The sequence below is a fragment of the Amphibalanus amphitrite genome, unplaced genomic scaffold (genome assembly GCF_019059575.1).
Source record: "Amphibalanus amphitrite isolate SeventyFive unplaced genomic scaffold, NRLGWU_Aamphi_draft 001359F_arrow, whole genome shotgun sequence".
Classification (NCBI taxonomy): domain Eukaryota; kingdom Metazoa; phylum Arthropoda; class Thecostraca; order Balanomorpha; family Balanidae; genus Amphibalanus; species Amphibalanus amphitrite.
Genome location: NW_024882852.1, coordinates 113,774 through 138,879, shown reverse-complemented (window position 1 = coordinate 138,879; position 25,106 = coordinate 113,774). Strand labels below are relative to the sequence as shown.

Below are 25,106 nucleotides of genomic sequence, written 5' to 3'. Positions count from 1 at the left end.
TATCGTACTGTATCACTTGTTAATTCTTCAAAAAGCAAGCTCTGAGCAATAACAGACTTCTTTGCATTGCTGTTGACAATTTAAGTTGCTTTTGGACGGTGGCTCGCAGCCCCAATATGCTGCCGCGTAACTCTATTCCAACGACGAAACGACAACGTAGCGAGAATCGAAAATTTAACGAAGTAGGTACAACAGGAGCTGGCAAGGCTCCTGCATTGGTCTATCCGTCATGAGTGACACACCGGGGTAATGTGTCACGTCAGGGCAGAGCTGTGTTCTATGCCGGGTCTGGATTCGGGTCTTGATCGGCATCGGTGGGCACGGCCGCCCTGGCCGGACTGCCGGCGTCGCTTATGCTCGAAGGATTGGATAAACGGCGCTTGATTTATATGAGTAGGTACTCCGGCGAATGTCTCTACTCATGTCTCACTTCGTCACACTGTCAGGGTGGCCACCCTGTCATTCCCAGACATGTTATGTTTTCTTTCGACCCGCTAATCTAAGCTACACCTGGCGTCGATTCTGTTGCCCCAGCATCTGACATCAACGTATCTGAATAATGACATTGGTGACGCCTATGCTCGTCAAAGCCACCCCCAAACTTGGGCCGATGACTGTCGGGTCTCCTCCATATTCTGTCCTTGTGCATATTGCATTGCCAGCCCCTGCTGTACGTATATCGTGAATTTTCGATTCTCGCGAAGTTGCCGTTTCGCCGTTGGAATAAAGTTGCGCGGCAGCATATTGGGGGTGCGAGCCACCGTCAAAAACTAACGTAAATTGTCAACAGCAATGCAAAGAGGTGTGTTATTGCTCAGAGTTTGTTTTTTTGAAGAATTAACAAGTGATACGGTACGTTAAGAAGGCAGCTGTATTCTTAAAACGGATTGTTTCGAGGCAACTACCCAGAATCACTCACTCTTTTTTTGAGCTCTGCTTGAGTTATTTTCTATACCATCGACACAGACCACCGTGGCAGACGCACCGATGCTGCACTGAAACTTTCCGCCCCGAAAACATGGGATAGCTCACCCCGATCGTGTGCAATAAGACCACGCACTTATAACTTCCCACCGCCCAGCCGGCCGCCCGGCAGATGTCGTGGCGCGCGGTGCCGATAAGGCGCTGCCGCCGGCGCGCGGCGTCGAGTTCACGCCCTTATTGACACCGGCCGGTCTGCGGGCGTAGCATGGTCCTCTTTAAGCCGTTTGAGGAGCCCCTAACAGTTGATACTTTTCAGAAAAAAGGGCATCATTGGTCTCAGAAAATGATACCGCACCACATGAGCCATGAGCCCATATACTTTTCCAAAATTCGTTTTTTTTTTTAACAACCCTACTGCCCAGGACGGAATTTGGACGCAGAGCCTCGTGTGACCTTGCGATTGGTGCACCTTTCGCATAGTGAATGGGCGGTCCGACCGAGGATTGCATACGATGGATTCAATTATTTTTCGCTTATAGGTCAATGCCGGTCCCGTAGCTCAGTTGGTTAGAGCGTTGGACTCCGCGTGGTGAGAGCACGCGTTCCCGGTTATGACAGTCCGGGTTCGAAGCGCGACGGGCGCTCGACATTTATGGGCCTCCTGACAGGTATGGTTGCGGTTGGTGGCAGGCCGTAGCCAGGTGAAGTCAGCGAGGGGACCGGCCGTGCGCGGCTATGTGCGCACGTTAAACTTTGGGCTCTAAATTCTGCCATAGAATCGGAATTGCGCGATCGGAGGGTAGAGGGCAGGGTCATCGCAACAAGCTTCGCTTAGCGGTGGCTCTGTCCTTGTGAATCCTTCCCATCAAAAGGTTCGGACTAAATTTATAAAAAAAATCTCATTTTTATATAACTCGACTTAAACGTTAAAAAGTTCTATTTTTGTAATATTTCTTTAAACAGAAGATGCTATAAAAATGATGGATATTGTAATTTTGATATGCACGACGTTTGTTACCGCAGTAAGATCAATGCTTAAGAATTGCAAGGAAGTTATTTGTCGCTGGCAACCGATAGACGCTGAACTATTTCGACTTCAAAACAATTATTTAAAATGGAACTTTGGCCAAATTATGGTTAAATAAAATTGAATCGAAATTGGCCTCCCACCCCACACGATCAGTTGTTTAGGATCGTCATTGCCAGCATTTGCCCCGCTCCACTTCAAACGTTTTGCTGATCATTAAAATATTGCTCTTTTCGGTGCAAAATTCAAGGGTTGTAGCCTGTATGTACGATTTATAACTCATTCGGCTCATAACTTATCCAATGATCGTCCTGTCAATTTCTGTTGTCGCCTGGGTCTTGTGTCATGTGCATACAAACAGTTTTCTGCGTTTTTTCTACGTTATAGGCTGATCGTATCGGTATTACCTATTTGACTCGAGCGCTGCATCATTCATTGTTGCTGATTACGTCCTTAGGCTAAGAATACCTAGGCCCGTTTACGGGTTAGCAATGTGTCTTTAACTGGACCACCTTTGTAAATCGTGTGGTGTTATTCTTAACTTCCATGTGCGTTGACCGTTGTCCGTAATATGTGCTCGCAATGGGCGATAATGTTGGCACAAAATGATTAACGCTTCTGAATGTCACAAATGGTTCCGACACCAAAACGGCAGTCTTGATGAGTGGACACAGTGTGAATGAAGCAAAACAAGTAACAACCCAAAGTTCGAACCCAGCCTCATTGTTGCAATGTGCTGGCAAGCCTATTGCCTATTGCCTACAGCAGTAGCGGCGGAACATCTTCAATTAAGGGGAGGGGGCACTGCCGACTTTTGGTCCCATTCTTTCCATGCAACGCCAATAAGGCTAATGTAAAATGCCCAAATAAAATGGGGCACGGTGCCCCGGTGCCCCCCCCCCCCTTCCGCCGCCTATGGCCTATAGCTACGTTGTACAGTTGACTGCAAAATGATCATGTCCCACTTTCCACAGGCAATCAGTTGCCTGGAGGCCTGGAGTGATAGGCTGTGCCGCATCAAACGGGCTGAATGACACAGTTTGATGCTGTGACCTAACGCTCACCATTTATACGCTGAACTGCAAAATAAGCGGAACAACTTAGCGTTCAAGTTAACTGATGGCTTCTGAAGAGTGGAACATCATTCTGTAGTCAACTTTGCAGTGTTTGCTTCACTCAGTTGAGCTAAACGCGACGCCACAGACCGTACTGATGAGTTCATATAGGTTTGTGTTCGTTTTAGAAATGACGGCATTTATGTTTTTCCTTTGTCGGGCTGCCTTTACACAGCTTTGTCGATTACTTTGTATTCGTATGTAATATGTAGGTATGTCAGCTCTGCTGCAACTTTTTAACGCTTTATCTCGCTTTTCGGGTAGATTTTTCAGGAAACGTCTCATATCGCTCGTGACTCGGACTCGTGATCGGCATGATTTCGATTCGTTCGTAATCTGTTTATTTTTTAAAGGAAAATAAAATAATTGAATTTGTATCACATCTTTCAGACAAAATAAGAAGTACAATGGGATTAAAAAAACGCATAAAAGCATCGATACCTACATAAATATCATATTTACTCGCTTGTTTACGTTACACTCACATTGCCAGTGACATAGAGCGATAATCCAATCCCTCTCATTAAAAAAGTGCGTCTGTGAAAGAACGATATTGGCTCAGGGAGGCAGAGACGATTGCAGATGTCTCGTCATGCTTGGACGTCGTTCTTCCAGGCACCAGACGTCCAATCCGATCCTCGCGTTTGTGACATTAAAATAAACAAAAACACTGCAAGCGGCCTTCGGTCTGACTTATGGCCAGTCCAAACAGTGTGTGTTAATGTCACAGTCAATGTCTTCCTTTTCAACCTTGATTATGCCACCAGCGCAGTTTTAGTGATACGTTTTTTAGCCAAGATACCTTTTAACTACTTTAGGTACGTTTTAGCGGTTGAGTTCACCGGCTGTGGCTGTAGTCTCACAGGTATAACTTTATAGACTACCGACTACGTAGTTCTGAGTTGTCGTCTCCGGCTAGTCAACACCAGAACTCCATTCGCGAGGCCCCCGTCCATGATATCGTGTGTCCTGCGACTGAACCAGACTGCCCTCGGCCGCTGATGTTCGCTCATATCCATTCGGCCCAGTTTGTGACTGTCAGACCAGTGGCGACGTCAGTGTCGAAAAACAAGGGACGCCACATCAAACCCTTAACAAATATCGCGACTACTGTGTACAAACTACAAGCGGCTTCCCCTCTGTAATTCTATGGAATCTAGGTAAAATTAACCATGTTGTTAAATAAGTGCCGCCTCCCGAGTCCCGACCTCTCGGGCCCCTCGACTGCTGCCGCCCCTGACGGCGTGCGCTCCACGCGGTGGGGCCCGTCGCCACATTCGTGTAAACCGTCTGGGCCAACACGGCGGGGCGGCCGGCACACGCCACGGCTCGACGCACCACGCCGGCTTCTCGTAGTAGTGCCGTACGCTGTGGACGAGAGATGGTGAACTAGACGTGTGCGCTGCCGAGAGATCGCGACGGAGTGGGACTGGAAGTGAGCTGGTTCCGGTGCGACTCAACTCGTCACGTGGAGCGTCTACCCGCCATCTGAGACTACGTAGGCAGGAGCTGAGGTCGACAACGGTGGTCCATCGGATACAGGAGTGAGTTTCAAGGTAAGAAGTTCCGAAATGGACACCTTCCGTCAACCTGCAATAAGGCTGATAAGTGATAACGTACCGGAATGCACACATTTTCCAATGTTACCTGTTAGATGTACATATAATTGCAATACACATCGAAGCACGCATTTTACATCCCCGAGTGACACCGTCTCGGTTACCGAAGCTGGTTGAGCTGTTGGCACGGGTGGTCTGCAGTAACGTAACGTAACTACTCTGTTTACTGACGTGACGGCCGAGGTGTCACTCTGACAGCGTTGGGCTCACTTCCACTGGTGGTAGTGACAGCAGAGCCGTGACAAGACGACACAACGGGGCTGGGCCGTGCCGTTGTATGTGACAGTTCAGGTTATATGGCTGCAGGTGACCGCAACGGCCAAAGAAGGACCTACCTTCTGTTATAACATTGTCGAAACGGTCCTTTGCTGTGCACGTCTTTGGTTTCAAATCAAAATGACGGTAGGGAGAAATGATGCAAAGCACGCGCGGTATAAATTACGGATCAACGTCGTGTACTTCCGGAAGAATGCTTTGCCCTTTGTCCACCGGCCAGATACCGTGCCCAGATCAGGCTCGTCCAAGTGATTTATTTCACTGTAAAATAACTATCCATTCACTGCAGTGGCCAGACGCTGCGTCGGGCGTCCGTCCATGCGTGTCCGAACAGTGTTTATTTCCCCTGTTACGTCTCTGCCGCATCAATCGGACGCCGAGAGCGTGTCTGTCAGCGCGGGTGTCGGACTGACACGCCCTGCTGGGAGATCTGTCACCTGTCATCGGAGGCAAGGCCATGTGACCGAGATCACACCATCCGTCCCACTTCGGTCTCGGCTGGCGGTCCACGCCGGGCACATACGGCCCAAACAAGGGGCACAGCGTCGTCAATAGACTCACCACTTTTTAGTTTTATAGGCGCAGAGCAACGAGGTAACTTTATGAAGGATCATATTTCATATGCATTGCAATTTCCCACGTTGAGTTAGCAAAGCACCTTAACAACCTTATACCCACGAGGGTTGTGCTATATGGTTTCGTCAATCGTCATACTCACCTAAAGGCTTTACAAAATAAATGCCGTCATTGACCAGCTGCTTGAATTAATCAGACAAATGAGCATTAGGCATATATTATTCTGTTCCCATGCTGAATACCGAGGCAATCACAAAAAGCCCACAGGATTGAATAATTATTGATACTAATCTCCCATGACATGTTTGATCGTCTTTGGACGAAGATAACGTATGTTCATTGTATAGTCGACTACAGAATGATGTTCCACTTTTCACAGGCAATTATTTGCCTGGAGTGGTAGGCTGTGCCGCATCACACGGGCTGCGTTCACAAATTATAGCTTTGTCCCAATGCCCACAATCGACACGCTAAATTGCGTGATAAACGGCACAACTTAGCGCTCCGGTCAACTGATAGCTTTTGAGGAGTGGAACATCATTCTGTAGTCGACTATACAGCTACGGACATTCACTTCGTCGCGCGAACGTCTCATCGCGGGCAACCAATAAGACCCAATAGAAAATCGCCTATCCGGCCAAGTTCCCAGACGCTCGACTGCGACTTCCATTCCCCGGTGAGTCTGCACCTCCAGTATCAAGTCTGCACCTCCACATTCACTATCCGCGCGGAGCTGTATCGGCCGTCGCCATCGCTCCATTCAATCTGCCAGTCAGATCAGCACCACTTCTCTGCACTTCAGCATTCAGGTGCGGGATGACGCAACAGCTCGGCGTCTGCGGTCGGTGCTGGTGCCTGTCCGGCCGCCCTGTCCAGTCGGTCCAGCGTCGTGCGGCGTCAGAGCCGTGCCGTGTCCAGTGCCGTTTCCAACCCCGCGGCAGGTCTGTTCGGCAAGGTGTCCGGTGGCCACTGGTCAGAAATTGATCCAGCTGCAGCGGCAAGTCTGTTCAATATCCACTTATCCAGGCTGTTCAGTGCCGCTGCCGGCCGTTCACGATCCACTGTTCAATGTTCAGTCTGTTTAGACTGTCCGGTCCCGTGTTCGTACTGTCCAGCGCCTCGGCCGGTCCGTCCATTGCCCACTGTCCAGTCTGCTCAGACTGTCCAGCAACGTGTCCGTACGACTGCCCAGCGCCGCGGCAGGTCCGTCCGGCGTCACCGATCCTGACGTCACGCGGTGACCGTCCCCGTGCCGAGGAGGCGCCGCCAATCCAGTGATGCAGCCCCACCGGCCGTCGGCCAGCCAAATAAACGGCGGCAGTGTAGCCGCGAAGGCCGCCGCGAGGGGCGTCGGGCCGGCGCCGACGCTCAGGGGCAGCGCTAGTGGCCGCCGCGGCCGACGCGAGTGCGGTGTGGACTTGGGGTACGCCCGCGGTACAGGAGGTACTTGAACATGCAGACGGTTCCAGAGACGGCCCGTGGTACGGTGAGTGACGTAGGGAGGGGGGGGGGGGGGAGGGTGCTGCGTCGTCACACAGCTGCTACGCGATCTTTTCTTACGTGATACCTGCTCGAGACAGGGGCAGAAGCTGATGCAACTGCAGACATTGCAACATGCTGGTTTATGGGACCGTCGGGGGCGACCCGAGCAAATTTATTTATCTTTCTGAGCATGCATGTCCTAGATATATTGAAGTAGGTAAGTCGTACAACGGTAGGTACAGTACCTACTTCTGAATTTCATCGGTATTCTCAACCAGTTTTCAACGTTCCAGTCCAGTTGTCATTATATTTTCTTAATAGAATAAATCCGATGTAGGTTATGTAGGATTTAAAGCGAATAAGTTTCCTTATGCGTGTGCTGTTAATTACCATAAGAGATTTGGAAGCGATTACAATAAATAAGGCAGTGCCATTGAATAATACCTACCTACCTAACCTAAGGAGGGCTATCCTCAGAGGCGGATCCAGCTCAGAGTTTTTTTTTGGGGGGGGGGGGCAAACCATAACAATTTAACGATTCTTTCCATGCATCGTCCATAGGCGTAATGTTAAAATCATGCCGTTTGGAGGGGGGGGGGGCAAATGCCCATTTTGCCCCCCCCCCCTGGATCCGCCACTGGCTATCCTCATCAACTTACATCACATCTTGCCCAGCACTCGTCAAAATGCATCTTTTGCGCCGTTCTATCTCAGAATATCACAGATCAGACGACATTCGTTCGGTAGGTATTTAGCTATCATGTTCAATGCACCTCTGCAGCCGGCCCCTTGTTAAACCGTTTAGTGTGTTCAACAACCACGGATTGAGTTTGTCATGTCCATGTTATGCCTATAGATTATTGATTCAGGAAGGGTGCTACTTAAATAGGTAGGCATTGAAGATGCAGCGTGCCATGGATGGTGGCGGGAGAACACGGTCTAACAGCTGGGACCTGCAGGATATACATATTGCTACGACTCACGCCCCTACAGCTGTGCAATGCCACGGCACCTAAACGCTGTTGATGTTATGCAGGTGCATCGAGTCCTCACTGAAAATTCACGCATTACGATACAGCACAGCACGCACCAATTGAGCCGGTGCATCGTGTGTTGCATACTGCATACAGAGTAGCAAATAAGTAGAGCTAGAGTCCGGACTCACAAGGCTGAAAATTTTTAGGATGAATTAAAAGTTGGTTTGGGTTTAGAAATGCTTGTGACAAATGACAATCTCCCTGCCAGTTTGCATGCTTTTAAAACAATATGTTCCGCAATTTTCAAATCGTCTCATTTCGGTACTGGGACGGCAGCGTCCATATCCGTCTGCTCATCGTCCGCTCATTAGTTCTCGTATCTTCTCTGGTGCTACGGAATAATTATTGTGTGCCTATATGTTCGGAACACGCATTCTCGGGTAAACACCACGGCTCAGTTAACTAATGTATTAATCTATGTACATCGGCTCATTACACGCTAATACCCTAGCTGCCCATCAGGCCGGACCAACGTCCGCCAGCTCATCCCTGAGCTCCTCTTGGCGAGCCAACCGCTCAGCCCGAGCTCCACCCGCCGAGCAACCCGCCCAGCGTCTGCCGCCGCCGGCGATGCGCCGCATTATATAGGGGGGCTGGGCGCCCGCCGACCAATCAGCGGCCGCCACGTCACCTACGTCACTGGCCGGCCGAGACTGCAGGCTGCAGCGTCGGCGCACGCTGCCGGCGGCCGATACGAACGGCCGCCGCTCCCCAACATATATACGCGGGGGCTCCATTCTTGCTTTTAGATAAATGTCCCTTTTTGCACTATGCAGAGGTGTGCTTGAGTTGACTTCGCCTTGAACTTTGAAGACATCTGGGACCTCGAAAAAACGTCCAGTGTAGGTGTATAAATAAGCAACGTCGAAGGTCGCCATCAAGTCACACAAACATCAACATTCCCCCGAGCATAGCTGAGTGCCTCCAGGCTCCAATGTAGCAGTGCTTCGCAGTTCGCTGTATGGAGAACATATTCGTTTTGCCAGCTTGATAATACTAAACTAACCTGCAATGGCGCCTGGAGATGTAATGTTGATGATCACTAGGGTGGCACTTAATTTCGACATTTTTAATTTCGACCGGGACGGGTAGCCATATTGTTCTACCTCACGAAAAAATACTCTGTATGAAATTTTACCAAAAAATATTTATATTTAGAGGTAGCTCAATGGGGTCATAATTGGTACATATTGACCAAACGTACATTGTGAACGGGGATTCAGATATGTGTCGCACCTTTCCAAGCATTGCCATATTTGAGCCATAACACGTTTAAATGAATGATAGATGCCTTCCTATTTGTTTCATATCCACAGTGTTTCTTGCCGCAAGCGCGCTGTGACGCAATGCGTGATTCAACCAATGGCCGTTCAGGGTAGTTAAGCTTATTTTGTTCGGTGACGGTAGCCCGCTGCCAGGCGTGTAACTTCAGCTCTTCTCTCGTATTACGATGGCTGGGAAGGGTCACGAGATTGCTAGCACTTACCGGGGTTACATGAGCAAGTAAATGCGTATCAGGAATGTTTTTCTTCGCTGAGTATTGTGATCCGTTTGTAATACGCATTTACTCTGCTCATGTATCATAGGCGTAGGAACAGGGGGGGCCGGGGGGGCCATGGCCCCCCCACTTTCGGAGGTGGGGGGGCCAGCAATGTTAACTGGCCCCCCCACTTTTTGCTGACTTAAGTGTCTGTCTGTACCTATAGGTACCAGTGCTACCACCCGGTAACTTGACAACAATTCAGCTTGCCCTTTAATGAAGATTCCCTTTTGTTTCTACAGCGTTATTGACCGCAATTTCCTTCACTCAATGAAGGAAACCATATCAGAGACAAGACTGTGGGTCCTGGTGACAGCATTTTGTTTAATACGAGGCACGGGACAGCGAGCACTGAAAAGGTATAAGACAATACTAGCACGGTGCAGGAGAATGCGTATACAAACGACCAACGCTTGACCGGATCTGCTTGGGGTCGGCATAGTTCGTCAAAGGCGTACTAGCTGGGGGCCAGGGTGACCATGCCCCCGCCTCGGCTCAAACAGGCTGGGGGCCAGCAATGTCTGTATCTGCCCCTTCCCTTCCACTTTCAGTGCAGTGGCGGTCGCAGAGGGGGGATCAGGGCCATGCCCTTCCCCCCTCCAAAGGCTAATCAAGGGGCCATCATATCATTTGCCCCCCCCCCCCCCCAAACAACCAACGGGCCCCCATGGGCGTATGGGGCTCTGGCCCTTATTCGATTGTCACGAGGCTCAAGAATCCCACGCTAGCTATTAACAGCTCCCAAGCCAGTCTTTCAGGGTCCTACACTGATCTTGGAGGGCACTTCAGTGGCGGTCAAGCGCCGACATTGACCGCTGAGAACCCACATTGACCTCATTTGAGGGCCCCTAAACCGGCCTCAAGGGCCCAGTCGGCGTCTGAGGGCCTCACACCGGCCTCTGGTGGCCTCATTTCTGTCTCTGGGGTCCCAAGACTAACCTTTAGGTGCCTCTGAGGGTCCTGCACTGAATTCTGATTTCTGAAGACCCGATGCCGGCCTCTAAGGTCCGCATCGGCCTCTGAGGGTCCATCTTGGCCTTAGAGGTCCAACGCCGGCCCATGCCGGTCTTTTAGGGCCCCATACTGACCTCTAAGGGCCCATGCTGGCCTGTAAGGACCCGTCATTAGCCTATGAGGGCATTGTACGGGATTCTGAAGACCTGATGCCAGCCTCTGAGGCCCATCTTTGTTTTTGACGGTCTTCTGCTGGTCTCTGGGGTCCAACACCGGCCCATGCTAGTATTTTAGGGTCCCACATTGACCTCTAAGGGCCCGCACTGGATCCTGAAGATCCTATGCCGGTCTCTAAGGGTCCGCATCGGCCTCTGAGGGCCCATTTTGGCCTATGACGGCCTTCCGCTGATCTCTAGGTTCCAGGTCCCGCCCATGCCGGTCTGTTACGGCCCCACACTGACCTCTAAGGGCCCATGCTGGCCTGTAAGGACCCGCATTAGCCTCTGAGGGCCTTGCACTGGATTCTGAAGACCCGATGCTGGCCTCTGAGGCCCATCTTGGTTTTTGAGGGCCTTCTGCTGGTCTCTGGGGTCCAACACCGGCCCATGCCGGCATTTTAGGGTCCCACACTAACCTGTGAGGGCCCATGCTGGCCTGTAAGGGCCCACATTAGCCTCTGATGGCCCAAGTCGGCATCAAAATGTCTCATCCTGCCCTTTGCAGGCCCTGTACTGGTCTCTGAGGGCCTCAACCCTCACCGGCCGATGGGGGGGGGGGGGGCGGGTGCCGCCCCTCCATAGTTTTTTTTCGCGATAGCTCCGAACACGCCGGTGATAGAGAGCTGAAGCTTTGCATACCTGACCTTTGAATCAAGCCGGATCTTTTGACACCAACCGCATTTTCGGGTCAGATCAGGTCACTGACCCATGAGGTCATAAGTGAACCTCTGCACGGTCTTCAGATGTCGCAACTTCGCAACGCCCTCACTGCCAGAGGAGATTTCACAGGGAAATAAACCTTGGAGGACCTAGTACCCATTAGGAGTCTCACAACTTGTACGATCGGATTTTTCCTACACTGTAAAAAAAGTTTAGCACCCATGTCAAAAACCAGCACCCTATACCTGCTTATTTTAAGCAGGCTAAATGGGTACTACATTTTAGCACCCTTTTCGAAAAATAGCTCCCTGTGCCGGCTTATTTTAAGCACCCTAAATGGCTGCAACCATTTAGGGTGCTTAAAATAAGCCGGCACAGGGAGCTATTTTTCGAAAAGGGGCTAAAATTTAGCACCCAGTTAGCCTACTTAAAATAAGCAGGTACAGGGTGCTGGTTTTTGACATGGGTTTTTACAGTGTAAGGTCATTTTCGTGACCTCACCATTAGGTATAAGTCAATGGGGATAAACTGAAAACTTTTTCTGGCGCCGTAAACGATCTTCAACTATCTCAAGCACACTGAATCTTTCATGCACTCCTTGCAAGGTTCTATGCGTCACTTTTGCAATGTTGACCTTGCGCGACGTCATTTATGAAGTTATAAGGGTCATATAAGTTTGTCGTCAATAACTACCGATCAAATTGAGCTAGCGAGTCGGGGAAGCCATCAATGGACTCAGGAAGACCTGCCTAATCGAATGATATGCGACATGACCTCCTTCGACCAATTTCGTGACCTGGGGGCGCTGACCTGACCGTGACCCGTGGTCAACACCCTCAGTTTACCTCACCCAAACAAAAAGTACATCATTCGACGCGCCTGAGAGAGGCGAACACGATGCTGGCAAAATCGCGGCTCTGCGGCCGTTTTTTGCGAAGTTATTCACCAAAAACGGAACCGTGCCTTGAGGCACTTGACCTGACCTCAGAGGTCACCGGTTGACCTAGAACCTTAAAATCGGGTATAGATATCTGCGTCTTGTAACGGCGCACACGCTCGTTTTTCCGCGACGCGCTAGCTCAACCTGGGGCGCAACGGCGAGGGGGGTCGTACCCGCCCCCCGCCCCCTCGGCCGGCGCGTATGTAGAAAACCTATAGGTCCGGTCCGGCGAGGGTTAAACTGGCCTCCGATGGCCCAGACCGACCTCGTAAAGTCCTACACCGGCCTCTGATAGTCAATCAGCCCAGTTGCAGTGGTCGCTGATATAAAACCTCTTAAAAACGTTATAGGTCTGGCTAAGCCTAGCTGGGCCGTTCATGCTGGTTTTTATAGGTATATTGAAAAGACTCGCTTTGCACGTTTCACGCTTGCTCGTAATGAAAAAGTTGCTGGATGCCTCTGGAATTTGCATGGGTGCCAACGGCTGCGGAGGACAGGGGAACGCGTCCATCAGTTTGAGTTTATGGACGGGAGTCTCCCTGAAATTTTTAACCAATTTTGTTTTTGTTTTTGTCTCGATTTTTTTTTATCTCTGATCATGTTTGCGAAAACAAAGTGGCCGAAATCCGAGGAGAAATCGGATTTTGGGGGTAGGTTAGGTTTTGGACCTCTGGGACCTTGGCCCCCCCACTTTCGAAAACGTTCCTACGCCTATGTCATGTATCCCCGGTCACTGATGCGCAGGGGGACACTGCCAGTGTACGGCCACAGGGCAAGTCTCCGTGTCTTCGTGATGTCAGGGAGAAGACGTGCACGTGAAAAAGATAAGTTGTATTTTGCTAAGCCATTTCAGAACATTTTTCGCTAGCCAGGCTCAAACTGACAGGCCGCAGCAAACGCTGTTAAATTCTGGAATCCCTCGATGAGTGAGAGTTGAAGGATTGAGTGAAAACGCTCAGTTTTGACACAAGTGCATCGAACACCGGCCTCAATGCAGGAGCCTGCACGATCATCGAGCAGCGGCTCGAGCAGGACTTGCTCCACCTGACTTGCCACGATATTTACGAGTTTGTTCTAGACATTTTCAGCCTGCCTCGGCCCGTCCAGCGGCCCGCACGTTTTGTTTAAGCGCTTCCATAGAAAGTGGGCGTCTATAGATGGAACGAAGCCATAAACCTTCAAAAACTGTGACATGTCCCACCTCCACAACCCGCGTGATGCTCTTGCACAGTTCGGTCGTATATCCTTGACCGCCAGCACTCACGCGACAACCGTGAGATGCTGGAGCTGGCCATCACTGTCCTCGGTGGTGCTCCGAAACGAGGTATGAAGATCGCTCGCCCCGATATGCTCCGTGTGTGCTGGTTGACCAATGCCATTTACGCTATGAAACTTTACCTCTTCCGAGCACAATCCCGGCTCACTACGTCTAAGAAGAAGAGCTTCCAGCGAATCGTGACCTTTGTGGTAACAACGTACTTTTCGGCTCGATTCAATGCACCGCTTCTGGCGTCTGCACCAGCGCAAGATCTCGACTTCCTCAAGTCCCTTCTGGAGTGCGAATTGGACGAATTGGTGTCCAAGGCGACCGCCATTGTCTTCAGCCGTCACCTCTGGTATCTAAATGAGAAGCTGGTCGCCCTCATCTTCTAATGAAGGAGATAACGATCGCTGCTACTGAACGTTAGATGGCTGCATCGTTACGAGAGACGGAGAGGGCCGAGGACCCCCCCCCCCCCCGTCGAGCCCACGTTGAACTTACTATAGCTTCAGTCTCTAGCAAGTCCACGGCAGACTTCGTCATATCACAGCTGGCTTCACAAGCTTCTTCAGAATCCTCGGTATGGACACCGACTTCCTCTCGAAGGATCCGATTTTTTGGGAGGTCAAGCCATTCTACAACGTCGCCATGCGCTACATGAGGTCTTTTCACGCCTCTACGACTTCGCGGAACGAGGCATTTTGTTGATGGCCAGGAAATCGATCTGACCCCCACGAAGGATAAAGACTAACAGCAGCTCCTTTTGTAGGTCGTCGAGGAGCAAAGACGCAAGCATTCTGACATACGCAAGGCGGTCGTAACTTCTAAGAAGACAAGACTAGCCGACGAATGATGTGTACAAGTGTTGGCTGATTACGGATGATACCGCTTTCTCTTTTTATGGAGTTATGCAGTAAGTTATGCATACCTTCAAAAGAATTATGTACTCATATGTACCTAAATATCTGAGCTTTAGGTGCTGAAACGTTTCGATAAAGTCTTGACAACGTCAAATGTCATTGTGAACGTCAGAAATACACGTGGAAATTAAAATTTCGGCAAAGTTGTGTTTTTCACAAAAATGTGAACTTTGACCTGGTTGAGCTACCTCTAAATAAACATACTTTCCAAAAATATTTTACACACAACGTTTTCTCGGGTGGTAGAACAGATTGGCTGCCCGTCCCGTTGAAAATTCTCAAAACGAAATTTTAGCCCCGTTTTAGTGCCACCCTAATGATCACATGCATCAGCGGTGATCGCATGCATGCAAGTCACCAAAGGTGCGTAAAATCAAAACCGAAAGGTGAAAACTCCCCACTCTTCTTGACATAAGGTGGTTGATTACGAGCGAGCGAGCGAAGCGAGTCTTTTCAATATAACGGAAAAATCTCAGTATGAGCGGCCCGGCCCGGTCCGGCCCGGCCCGGCCTGTAACGCTTTTGAGAGGCTTATATCTCAGCAACCGCTGGACCGATTGGCCTACGGTCTTTTTTGCTGGGTAGCCCCATCCCTTCTACCCCGTAATTGACTACTTTTGATACATCTCAGTGACCGTCGTGGCACGTGCCACGTGAAAAGTCAAGGGTGTTCAAGCTGTTTTGCAAAAGTAGTAATTTTGAGAGGCTCATATCTCAGCAGCCGCTTGGGCGATTGACTTGCGGTAATTTTTATAGGGTAGCTGCATCCTTTCTACCAAAAATAGGATACTCTCGATGCATGTGGGTCACCCCCAAAGCACGTGCAAAATACAACAATAAGAGGTGTCAAATTTGTTCCCATTTTAATAACTCGGTAATTACTGGGGCGATTTCGCTGAAACTTGGCATACAGGTAGGCACCCACCAGGCAATGCATTACCATGTGTTGCGGTTAAGGTGCTACTGCACGTGCGCACGTGCAGGGGGCGCTTCCAGATCTCGAGAACGGCTGGGCCGATTGCGCTCAAATTTGGTACACGGTTGGAGACCGGTTAGTAGGGTGCCGTGCAAAAGTCGGTTTGGACCCCGTTTGCACGTGCGCACGTGCAGAATGCCGCTTCCAGATCTCAGGAACGGCTGGGCCGATTGCGTTCAAATTTGGTACACCGCTAGCGACCGGTTAGAGGGGTGCTTTGCGCAAGCCCGTTGGAAGTACCCTCTCGCCCTTCCGCATGTGCAGGGCTCACTATCTCGCTCGCTCGTTCTTCGCCCAAAAGGCGTTTTACTGGTAATATCTTCTTCAACGTTTATGTTGAAATGACAATAAACGGACCACACAACTTGAGTTCTCACGATTTCGAACCGGGTTGGTGGTGGTTAAAACATTTGGAATGTCCTTTGGCACGATATGTTTTTATGTTTCGGATGATCGGCGACGTCAAAATATGTTCCTCCTACCAGCCACAACAGAAATTTCAGACACCGGATCGCCCAGCTGATTCGGCACTGAAGAAGGGGCTCAGAGGTCGAACCGTCCACCGGCCGCCACATCAGCTGAGGCCCTATGCACCAGATCAGCACTATTCCGCCTACAGCCCGGGGCGGATATGCCCCGGCTGTGGGCTAGTGTTGCACATAGCCGGGGTTCGGAGTAGAAACCCGAGCCGTCTCCGGCGGCGGACATGCACGGTGGAGGCCCAGTGGAGGCACAGTTGGTGCCGACTGCCGGTCATAGGGAGACGATGCGAGAGCTATGTCCGCAGAATCTTGCGCAGAAAAGACCGAAAGGTGGTTTTTATAGCTAGTTATCGAAATCAAAACACTGCGAGTGCACAACCCGTCTGCAGCCTCAAACCCGTCTAAAGCCGAAAATTCAACAATGGGCGGAAAATGCCAGAAAAGCTTCACTCAGAGGTACAGATCTTGGCGTGTGCGTGTGTGATTAGACACTACTCAGCTTCTGGGATGAAATCGATCGCTGACTGTCTCTGAGATCAATGCCGATCTCTGAGATCGATGCTGGGATGTAATGGAGCATGTCCCTGCCGGGGGCTGTTTACCGAAGCGGCACACGGGTGCTGGAGCCGGTCCCGAGGTATACCGTCTGCACAGTGCACGGCTGAGATAACGGTCCCGCCCGCCGACTCATGCTGCACTGGACAGGAGGGCAGCCGGCAGGCCAGTCACGGCCAGGGGCCCGGTCGGCCAGACCCAGACCAGACCCAGACTAGACCAGGCACGGTCCGATAGCCAGGATAGACCAGAGAGCAGACCTGGTCACAACCAGCGGAGCAGGGGCAGGCTCGGATTACAGTCATGGGAAGCAGAGCAGGGACGGTCAGGCGTCTGGGTAAACCGAACATGGTCTCAGCCACGGTCGAAAAGTCGTAAGCCTCAATTTGGACAACAATTCTTAAAATATACTATTCACCAAGTAAACTAGGTTTTGGCATAGGTACACGTTTTTACCTTAATATATCCAGTGAGGTACCTGTCCATTACCTACGAGTATACTCAGAGTAGGACGAGTTATAATGCAACGTCACCATTCCGCGAGTAAATGTTATACCTACACTAAATGGAGACTACACGGACAATGGGATCATGACGCCGAATCGCGTGACCCACGTGCGACCATGTCAGGTGAGCCGGCCGCGCCGCATAAGCAGCCCTTGTCCGGCACAAGGTCGACTGCTTTCAGCACCAAAGGCGAAGGAAATCAGCAAACGGTGCAGTTCGATTGGCTGGCCGAGGCGTCGATTTTGAAGTCAAATGCCGGAGAAATATGTAATTTGCAATGAACAGCTGGTCGTATAAGACCAACCGTTTCGGATAGGTAGGTATAGGTAACGGGGCTGCACAACAGGGAGTCTGGACTGCTAATATACTCAACGATCAGTAATCATCTTATTGATCCGTACAGACAGGATGGGGAAATGACAGTCGTGAGAGTCGGAATTCGGACGTCAGCTGCGGCGTCACACATGGAAATTCACGACTGCAAGGAGCGTCACCATGCCTTTCCACTCACGGAACAGTCTGTGTATGTAGGTACACTGATACATGTATCATAAATTATCAAATCAATCCGACACGGCGCTCGACACAAACTGTAGCATTGAGATTAGATGATGGTCTTGATTTCGGGCTAAAAAAAATAAATAAAATAAAGGCAACTTATATATCATTATCGTCAATAATGGACTTGCCGCGTTTTTAAGATAACAAAAACGTTATACGCTCCGCGCAAACGGTCTTCACGACTAAACGCACGTTTGAGTGATATGATATGACTGTTTACTGTACGGACAATCATAGGCAGCAGTGTGCAGTTAGGACACGATTCAACTTTGTCAAATTCGTAATCAAAATAGTATAAGAAGGGCAGGGGCGCGGGAACTACTTTCCGACTGGGGGGGGGGGGGGCACACCATAATAGAGATTAACCTAGGGTACCCCCAAATCTAGTTTTCTCACCGGTTTTAGGCCATTTATTTTTCACCCCTCGGCTTTTTCAACAACAAAAAAAGAAAACATTTGCAAAACAAGTGTGGTATTCCGTCTCAAAGCTGTGGGGGCACCGCCCCCACGGCCCCAGAGTTGGGGGGGCAAGCTGCCCCCACTGCCCCCCCCGGCTCCCGCGCCTATGAAGAAGGGCGATAAGAAATGGGACATGCTGCTTACAACTGGATAAATATTACTCGTAATGTGTACCGTGCTCTTATGTGAATTAAAGTGACCATCCCAGTTTTGACCATAGGCGCGGGAGCCGGGGGGGCAGTGGGGGCAGCTTGCCCCCCCAACTCTGGGGCCGTGGGGGCGGTGCCCCCACAGCTTTGAGACGGAATACCACACTTTTTTTGCAAATGTTTTCTTTTTTTGTTGAAAAATCCGAGGGGTGAAAAATAAGTGGCCTAAAACCGGTGAGAAACCTAGATTTGGGGGTACCCTAGGTTAATCTCTATTATGGTGTGCCCCCCCCAGTCGGAAAGTAGTTCCCGCGCCCCTGGTTTTGACTCGAGGTAGCCAAATTGGGGTCCCTGGCTTGCATTTACCGGTTTGGGCACTCACAACATCGATAATTACTTTAATTCGGAGATATTTAATTTCAAACTTGCAGTTTTCAGATTCCAAGGGTTTGAATGTTCCCTTAGAATTTGTGACGTCATCGCAGATCCAACGGTTTTTTATCTTATCGGTAAAACCATCGGTAAAACGTGGTGGTATATAGGTACTGCTTTGCGCGCAACATCTGCCGCACTTTTAGGATGCCAAATTATTGCTTCTAAATGACGTCGTAGGAACAGCGGAGGTCCCAAAAATAAACAAAAGTAAAAGTTTAATATCTTGAAAACCAGGGAATATATTTTGGTGAAAATTGGTAGATATTCATTTTTGATATTTTGGAACGACGGGACATCGTTTTTATGCCAATTCATGAACTTTAACAATGTGGGAGGGTCCCTTCAAGTCGCAACATTATTGTACCGTTCCGAACTTAGGCGAAACATTAATTTCCCGAACGCCACAACTGAATTAAACTGCTACGTCAGTTTTGCTGTTTGCAAAGTAGTAATTCTTTCTCGATTTTAGTGTCTTGTGGACTTTAAGCAGGCAATTTGAATCGGTCAAGCGTATCCTTTTCTAAAAGGTTTTTCTTTGCAACTGAGAAAGATTTATTTTAGACAATGGTAATTTCATGATGTCAGGACACACGAACTTCTTCCATTGCTTCTTTAATCCATCACATCTCTCCTTTCCATTTCTTTGTTGAGTTTTTCTAAAATTATTAATCGATTTCAAGGAAGAGGAATGAATCTTCCAGCCATGACTCACGAGAAATAACATTTACGTTGATTGGTCCACCATTGTCTTCTTGGTCTTTCATGATGTTGAATGGAAACATCAATGTTTACCGGACGGTCCAAACAGATAATCCAAATCGGTGAACGGTAAAAGACCTGGTAAACTGCTCAGCGACTGCTTTACGGACGAACGACGTTGCGATGAAGACGGTGCACGTGACAAGTATCATGAGAACGAATGTAAACAAATCATCCACCGGGACTGTAAGCAGATTGCTTCCTTCCCATTAATCTTCTTTGCAGCGATGAATTGCAACATCCATCATAGTCACCCAGCACCCCTCCCCGGTCACTGCCATCAACCAACCAACCCTCCCTCTACCCTCACAGACACCCCTCGGCCCTCGCTTCCCCACGCCCCCCCCCCCCCAGACGTCCCTCCACGAGCTCCCACCTTCACTGTGCACACCCCATGCTCGCTTTCCCCGTGCACTGCTGAACTATGACGTGCTTCTCATTCTGTTTCAGGGGACGATGGCGCGGGGCGGCAGCGGCTCGGCGGCGCCGGCCGCCGGTGCTGCCACCTTCCGGCTGACAGAGGGCGCCACCATGACGCTGCCCGACGGCTGCACGGCCACCGTTCGCCAGGGGGCGCTGGAGCTCTCGGACGGCCAGCGACTGGCGCTGCCGGAGGCCGGCGGCAGCGTCACCATCGAGCGCAGGGTGGTGAGACCGGACGGACGCGCCGCCCTGGTCCGGCATACCATCCGCGTGGGCGAGGTATCCGCCGCGAAATCAGATGGAGACTCAACGCCACCGGGCGACAAGGGTACCGCTGAGGTATCGGAAAAGGACAACAAGGAGACCGCTGAGGTACCAGTACCGGACGACAAGGTCATCGCTCAAGGACCGGAGCAGGACAAGAACACCGCTGAGGGACCAGCACAAGACTACACAACATCTTCCGAGGCACCGGCAGAGAACAAGGGCACCGTTGAAGGACCAGTACAGGACAACGCAACGTCTCCTGAGGTACCGGCACAAGACGATAAAGAGACCGCCGAGGTACCCCCACAGGAAAACACAGCAACCGCCGAAGTACCCACACCGGAAGATAAGGGAACCGCTGAGGCATCAGCACAGAATGACACAGTAGCCAGTGAGGAACCGGTACTGGTACCGGGCAGTGCAGCGGCCGCTGAGGTGCCAGTAGAAGCTGGTGACGTACCAACCGATATCCCGGTGTCGGAAGATGAAAAAGCGACTGAAGTACTGGAGAACAGCAATAAGGCTTTACCCGAGGAGCCGATACTGACAAATGCGGCACCAATCGAGGTACCGGTACCAGCCAATGATATACCGGCCCGGAAACAAGCATCAACCGATAATACGCCATCTGAGCTACCGGAAGCGCAAACCGAAGAACCAGAGTCAACCAATGATGCATCGTCTAAGGAACCAGTAAAGAACGATGTTACACCGGCTGAGCAGCCGGTTCCCGCCAATGAGACACAAGCTGAAGAACCAGTTTCGACCAATGAGAGTTCAGATGAGGTGAAGGAACTGATCGACCAGGACTCGACCGAGGCACCTGCACCGTCTCATGGAAAGTCGCAGGAGGTCCCAGTACCGGCAGAATCCGACGTAATCTTACCAGCAAACGTAATCACAACAGCGACAGAGGACGCCGCCAGTTCCAAGGAAGCGCCGAATGAAGAGCAGACTGAAAGTGCTAATGTGCCAGACGAAAGCCTGACAGAATCACCGTCGGAGGAATCGACTGCGCCATCCACAAACAGTTCCAAGGAAACGCCATCAGACGTATCGGAAATAGCTGAGAAACTGTCGCCAGCCGAGGCCAAAAATAATCGTCCAAGTGAATCAGCAACGCTTAGCTCAGCCAAGGATTCCACCTGTATGCCTGTCGAAGAACCAAGCGAAGCACTGATGCAGGACCAGACAGGGTCACCAGCTGAGACTAGATGTGAAACAACGGAAGAGGTAAAAGATACAACACCTGAAAAAGCGGATGAAACTCAGCGTGACGAAGTACCTAAGCTACCAGCCCAAATACTACTCGAAGAAAAACGGGGAAACGACGCCGAGAGCGTCGATGCAAATGATAGCCGCTGCAAAACGGATATACCTTCAGAAAATCAATCTCAAGGTATGCAACCATCGGCCTCAGGGAGCTCTTCGTCGCCTTTAAGGTCATCATTGAAAGAGTGTCTTACTCCAGTGGCGGAAGACCAGGAACCTTCCTTCGACAACAATGCAGCGAAGCTCAGTGATAGCAAGCAACCATTCTGTGAATGGACCAGCAACAATTCGATCGAGACAAACGAGCCGGATGCCGCTGCTCAGGTTGACAAGTCAGACGCTGATAAAACATCAAGTCAAGGTGAGAGAAGCGAAGAATGCGATACCACCAAAAAGACTGAAGCTGAAACCGAGGACGAAAAAGAACCTGTCATAGAACACCGTCTGGCCCATCACGATAGCCTACGACTGCCAACGCACGTGCCACGCCTTCGGAGACGCAGCGAAGACGAGGGTGGCCAGATCGACAGACACAGCCCTTGTGGCAGGAAAGCCGTCGCGCACCTCAAGGATCCATTCAAGAAACGTGAAGAGGACGAGGCGATGCGTAATAAGCTTAACTCTATTCTGCATAAACTGGGGTACGGTATTTATGGCAGTGAAGGCGATGACAAAGAGCGTGCTTCAGGGGAAGGCGGAGGAACTGAAGCTGCAGGGCCTAAGCAGCACGGCCCCTCAGGTGAAAGTGTAGAAGGTCCGGAGGAGCCAGAGCCCGTCTCGGTGCCGAAAGTTATCAGCTACTTTGAGTCCATCACGCCTCAAAGAATGGAGAGTCCGGTAGAGAAGCGGAAGTGGCGAAGCTCCGACCGTTCACCCTCAGCGCTACGAGCTCAGAGAAGTGCGCGGTCCCCTGAGCCGTCACGCTCCATGGAGAAGTCTCCAGGAAAACAGTCCCCGTCACTGCGCCGAGTCAACTTTGCACACTCGGCGCAGAGGGTGTTGATCAGCAGCACATCTGAGCCCGATGAAATGGAACACATTCCCATCCCTCATCATGAGGACTCCAGTCCAGAAATAATTCAGCCTTGCCAAAGGGAAGTGCAACCCGTTGTTACATCACAACCAACTAGACTGAATACGATCCTCGCTCAGAGCCCACCAGATAATAACTCAGAAGATCCTTTGACAGCCTCAGATACAACAGGAGATCGCACAAAGGATGAAGACCTGCCTAAAATACCTGCAACGCCTGAAAAAGATACCGGAGAACCAAGTGATATCCAAAAGAGGGAAGCCTCACCACAAGCGTTGGTAAGCAGCGTCACGGAAGTAAACCGGGGTGAGACGGAACCGTCTAAATCAACACCAAACGAATCCCCAGCCACACAAAGCAAAGACAGCGTTGACAGTCCAGGACCAGATGAGACCGCGGAAGCCTCGGAAACCACTCCATTAATAACCTCGTCTACCGCAGAGGAACTCAACCAGCCCACATCTGGCGGAGACAGCAAGGCTGACAGTGGAGTCACCCCCCTCCAGGCGGAGCCATTGCCCCGGCCCTCGTCCGTGGTGATCCAAGGTGAACTGCCTCTCAGGGACTTCACCACGTCACGGACAGGGGACCCCACAGAACTGGAGGAAGGCGCCTCTCCAGTGCTGCTGATTGACGAGGGGACCGAGGAGGCTGTCGATGGCGGAGCCAGGGACCCGTTCCTCCCGGATGGCGTGGCGGATCGTCGCGATACCGTCAGCAAGTCTTCTAGCTGGTTCGAAGACTGCTTGTCATTCTGCTGCTGTTGCTGGGGACCTTGAGCCACCAAATGCTCCTGGGGTTTAAGGTGCCGACCAGTGAGATATGTGATGTAGGTAGTATAGGTGTACGTTTACTGAATGTGTGCATTGTGCAATGAATCTTCAGCTTCTTACGTGTACGTCTACTGAATGTGTGCATTGTGCAATGAATCTTCTGGCCAAAGCTGCGCAATGGAAACGTTCGACCTATTAAATGTATTCATATGACGCCAGCCTGGGGTTATTTGAAGTCGTCATGAGCTAAGGTAGGCTGGAATCCGAATAACATGCAGTTTAATTCAGACGGTATCAGACCGTCAGTCATCAAATATAGGAAATGTACCTACATGAACAGTAGGTACACGTATTATGAGCTTGTATGCCGCGGCCCGCCCGTGGGTAGTGCATGGTTTTAGGCGTGCGAAACAGAAATATATTTGGGTAACAATGCAGTTGTGCCGAGATGTGGATTGCAGTGTCACTGCTAACTAATCAAAGGATTGTTGAATTTGGTTGTGCGAGTGTGCGAACATGCGTTACTGGTGGAAAGGTAGCCTAGTAGTCCATTCGGTTCTTCTTTAGGCTATCGATGCTGATAGCTGATGTTAATACATCAGATATGCCTTAGTACCAATTCAAGATAGTTGCTGACGACAGTCATTCACAAGATAGTCATTCACAAATCACAAGTGCTCGATATAGCTATGCAATATGTTTATCGATATGTCGGCCGGTGGGAGAATGTTTCGTCTTGTGCCACGCATTGCAATCGAGGTAAGGTATATACTCATCCACCGAATCGAAAGCGACAGCTTTGCGCGGCAACCCTCCAATACAAGCATGTGCCTATCCATACTGTATGGCCTATCCATACCGTATGGCGTATAGCAGACCCGTATGGCGTATAGGTAGGTACCTATAATGCCTGCAAAGTGTTGTAAAAAGAGCAATAGTCGAGAAGTTGCATGTATTCATTGTCATGCCTCGTTTGTAAATATCTTGAGCGTGTGTCATTGCGAGCTAAGAAAACATATGCATAAATACAGAACTAACTGGTGATTATCTGACCCGTGGGTGCGGATGTTTTGGATCCATTCTCTGACGCATCCATCCATTTTCACGTGTATGCAGCGGTTGTTGACGGATAAATAAAGCAACGTACCGAAGTAGATGATTCAAGGAGAATGGACCCGCCGAAAACAGATAAGAAGCTATGACTTCGAGTAATCGCTATCGTAATCGCTTTCCAACAGACACACCACTAATAATGTTCAGAGGAACCAGTTGTATTCGCTCGTGGCGGACCTGCTGATCCACTCCGGAGCCATCTACGTTCCGGCCGGCTGTGCCGTCCCTACCTATAGCCTTGGTCCCTACCACACCGCATGTATTAGGGGCCAAGGTATGGCTATAGGCGATAGCGGCTATAGGTATAGGGCCAAGGCTAGGGGTCATCTCAGTGAATATAAATAGGGGTCATGATGACCCATCCCGGCCGCTCAGAAGTGATCAGTCACGTGACCGGCCGGCAGCTCCCGGCAAGGTCGGCTGCATAAAGTAATCTTGGGCTGCATCGCCCGAATATCAACCGAAACTCTGGCATTCGGAACCATAAACGGCGTAACTCCAAAGCTGCTTGCCTGATCAAACCAAAGGAGGTACAAAACGATTCCGCGTCACAAGGCGAGGGACAGCAACTAAAAATGACTCCCTATGGCATGACCTTCAAGATCAAAGTCAAGATCAAGGCTAAGTATGTCATGATCAAAGGAAGGGTTACCCCAGCCAGCAAACTCGTTTGGCTCAAATCCGTTTTGCCTCGGCAACTACGACATTCCAGGATTGGGCCGGTGTACATAAACGGAACGCCGTCGAAACAAAGGTTGCCGTAGTGCTCCGGAGTTGGTGTGGTTTCGGACCG

At 50.5% G+C, this 25,106-nt stretch overlaps 1 protein-coding gene across 2 annotated transcripts; it reads left to right on the top strand.

The window, feature by feature from the left end:
* Positions 1 to 4,339: 4,339 nt before the first annotated feature.
* LOC122372431 (cell surface glycoprotein 1-like) lies at positions 4,340 to 24,244 on the top strand. 2 transcript variants are annotated; one of them, XR_006254875.1, is made up of 2 exons: positions 4,340 to 4,622; positions 19,883 to 24,244. XR_006254875.1 is itself a non-coding variant. In XM_043349582.1 (2 exons), exons 1-2 carry the CDS (start codon positions 6,991 to 6,993, stop codon positions 23,204 to 23,206), a joined length of 3,357 nt encoding a protein of 1,118 aa, XP_043205517.1. In that variant the 5' UTR covers positions 6,918 to 6,990; the 3' UTR covers positions 23,207 to 24,244. The 2 variants fall into 2 exon arrangements, 1 of the variants encoding a protein (XP_043205517.1); XM_043349582.1 differs by lacking the exon at positions 4,340 to 4,622 and adding an exon at positions 6,918 to 7,023.
* Positions 24,245 to 25,106: the final 862 nt, after the last annotated feature.

What these genes read in the sequence shown, in the direction of transcription:
- LOC122372431 (XM_043349582.1), top strand. Translation starts at nt 6,991, where the DNA reads ATGCAGACGGTTCCAGAGACGGCCCGTGGTACG. An exon ending in CAGAGACGGCCCGTGGTACG is followed by an intron (nt 7,024 to 19,882) that starts GTGAGTGACGTA and finishes ATTCTGTTTCAG; the next exon opens with GGGACGATGGCGCGGGGCGG.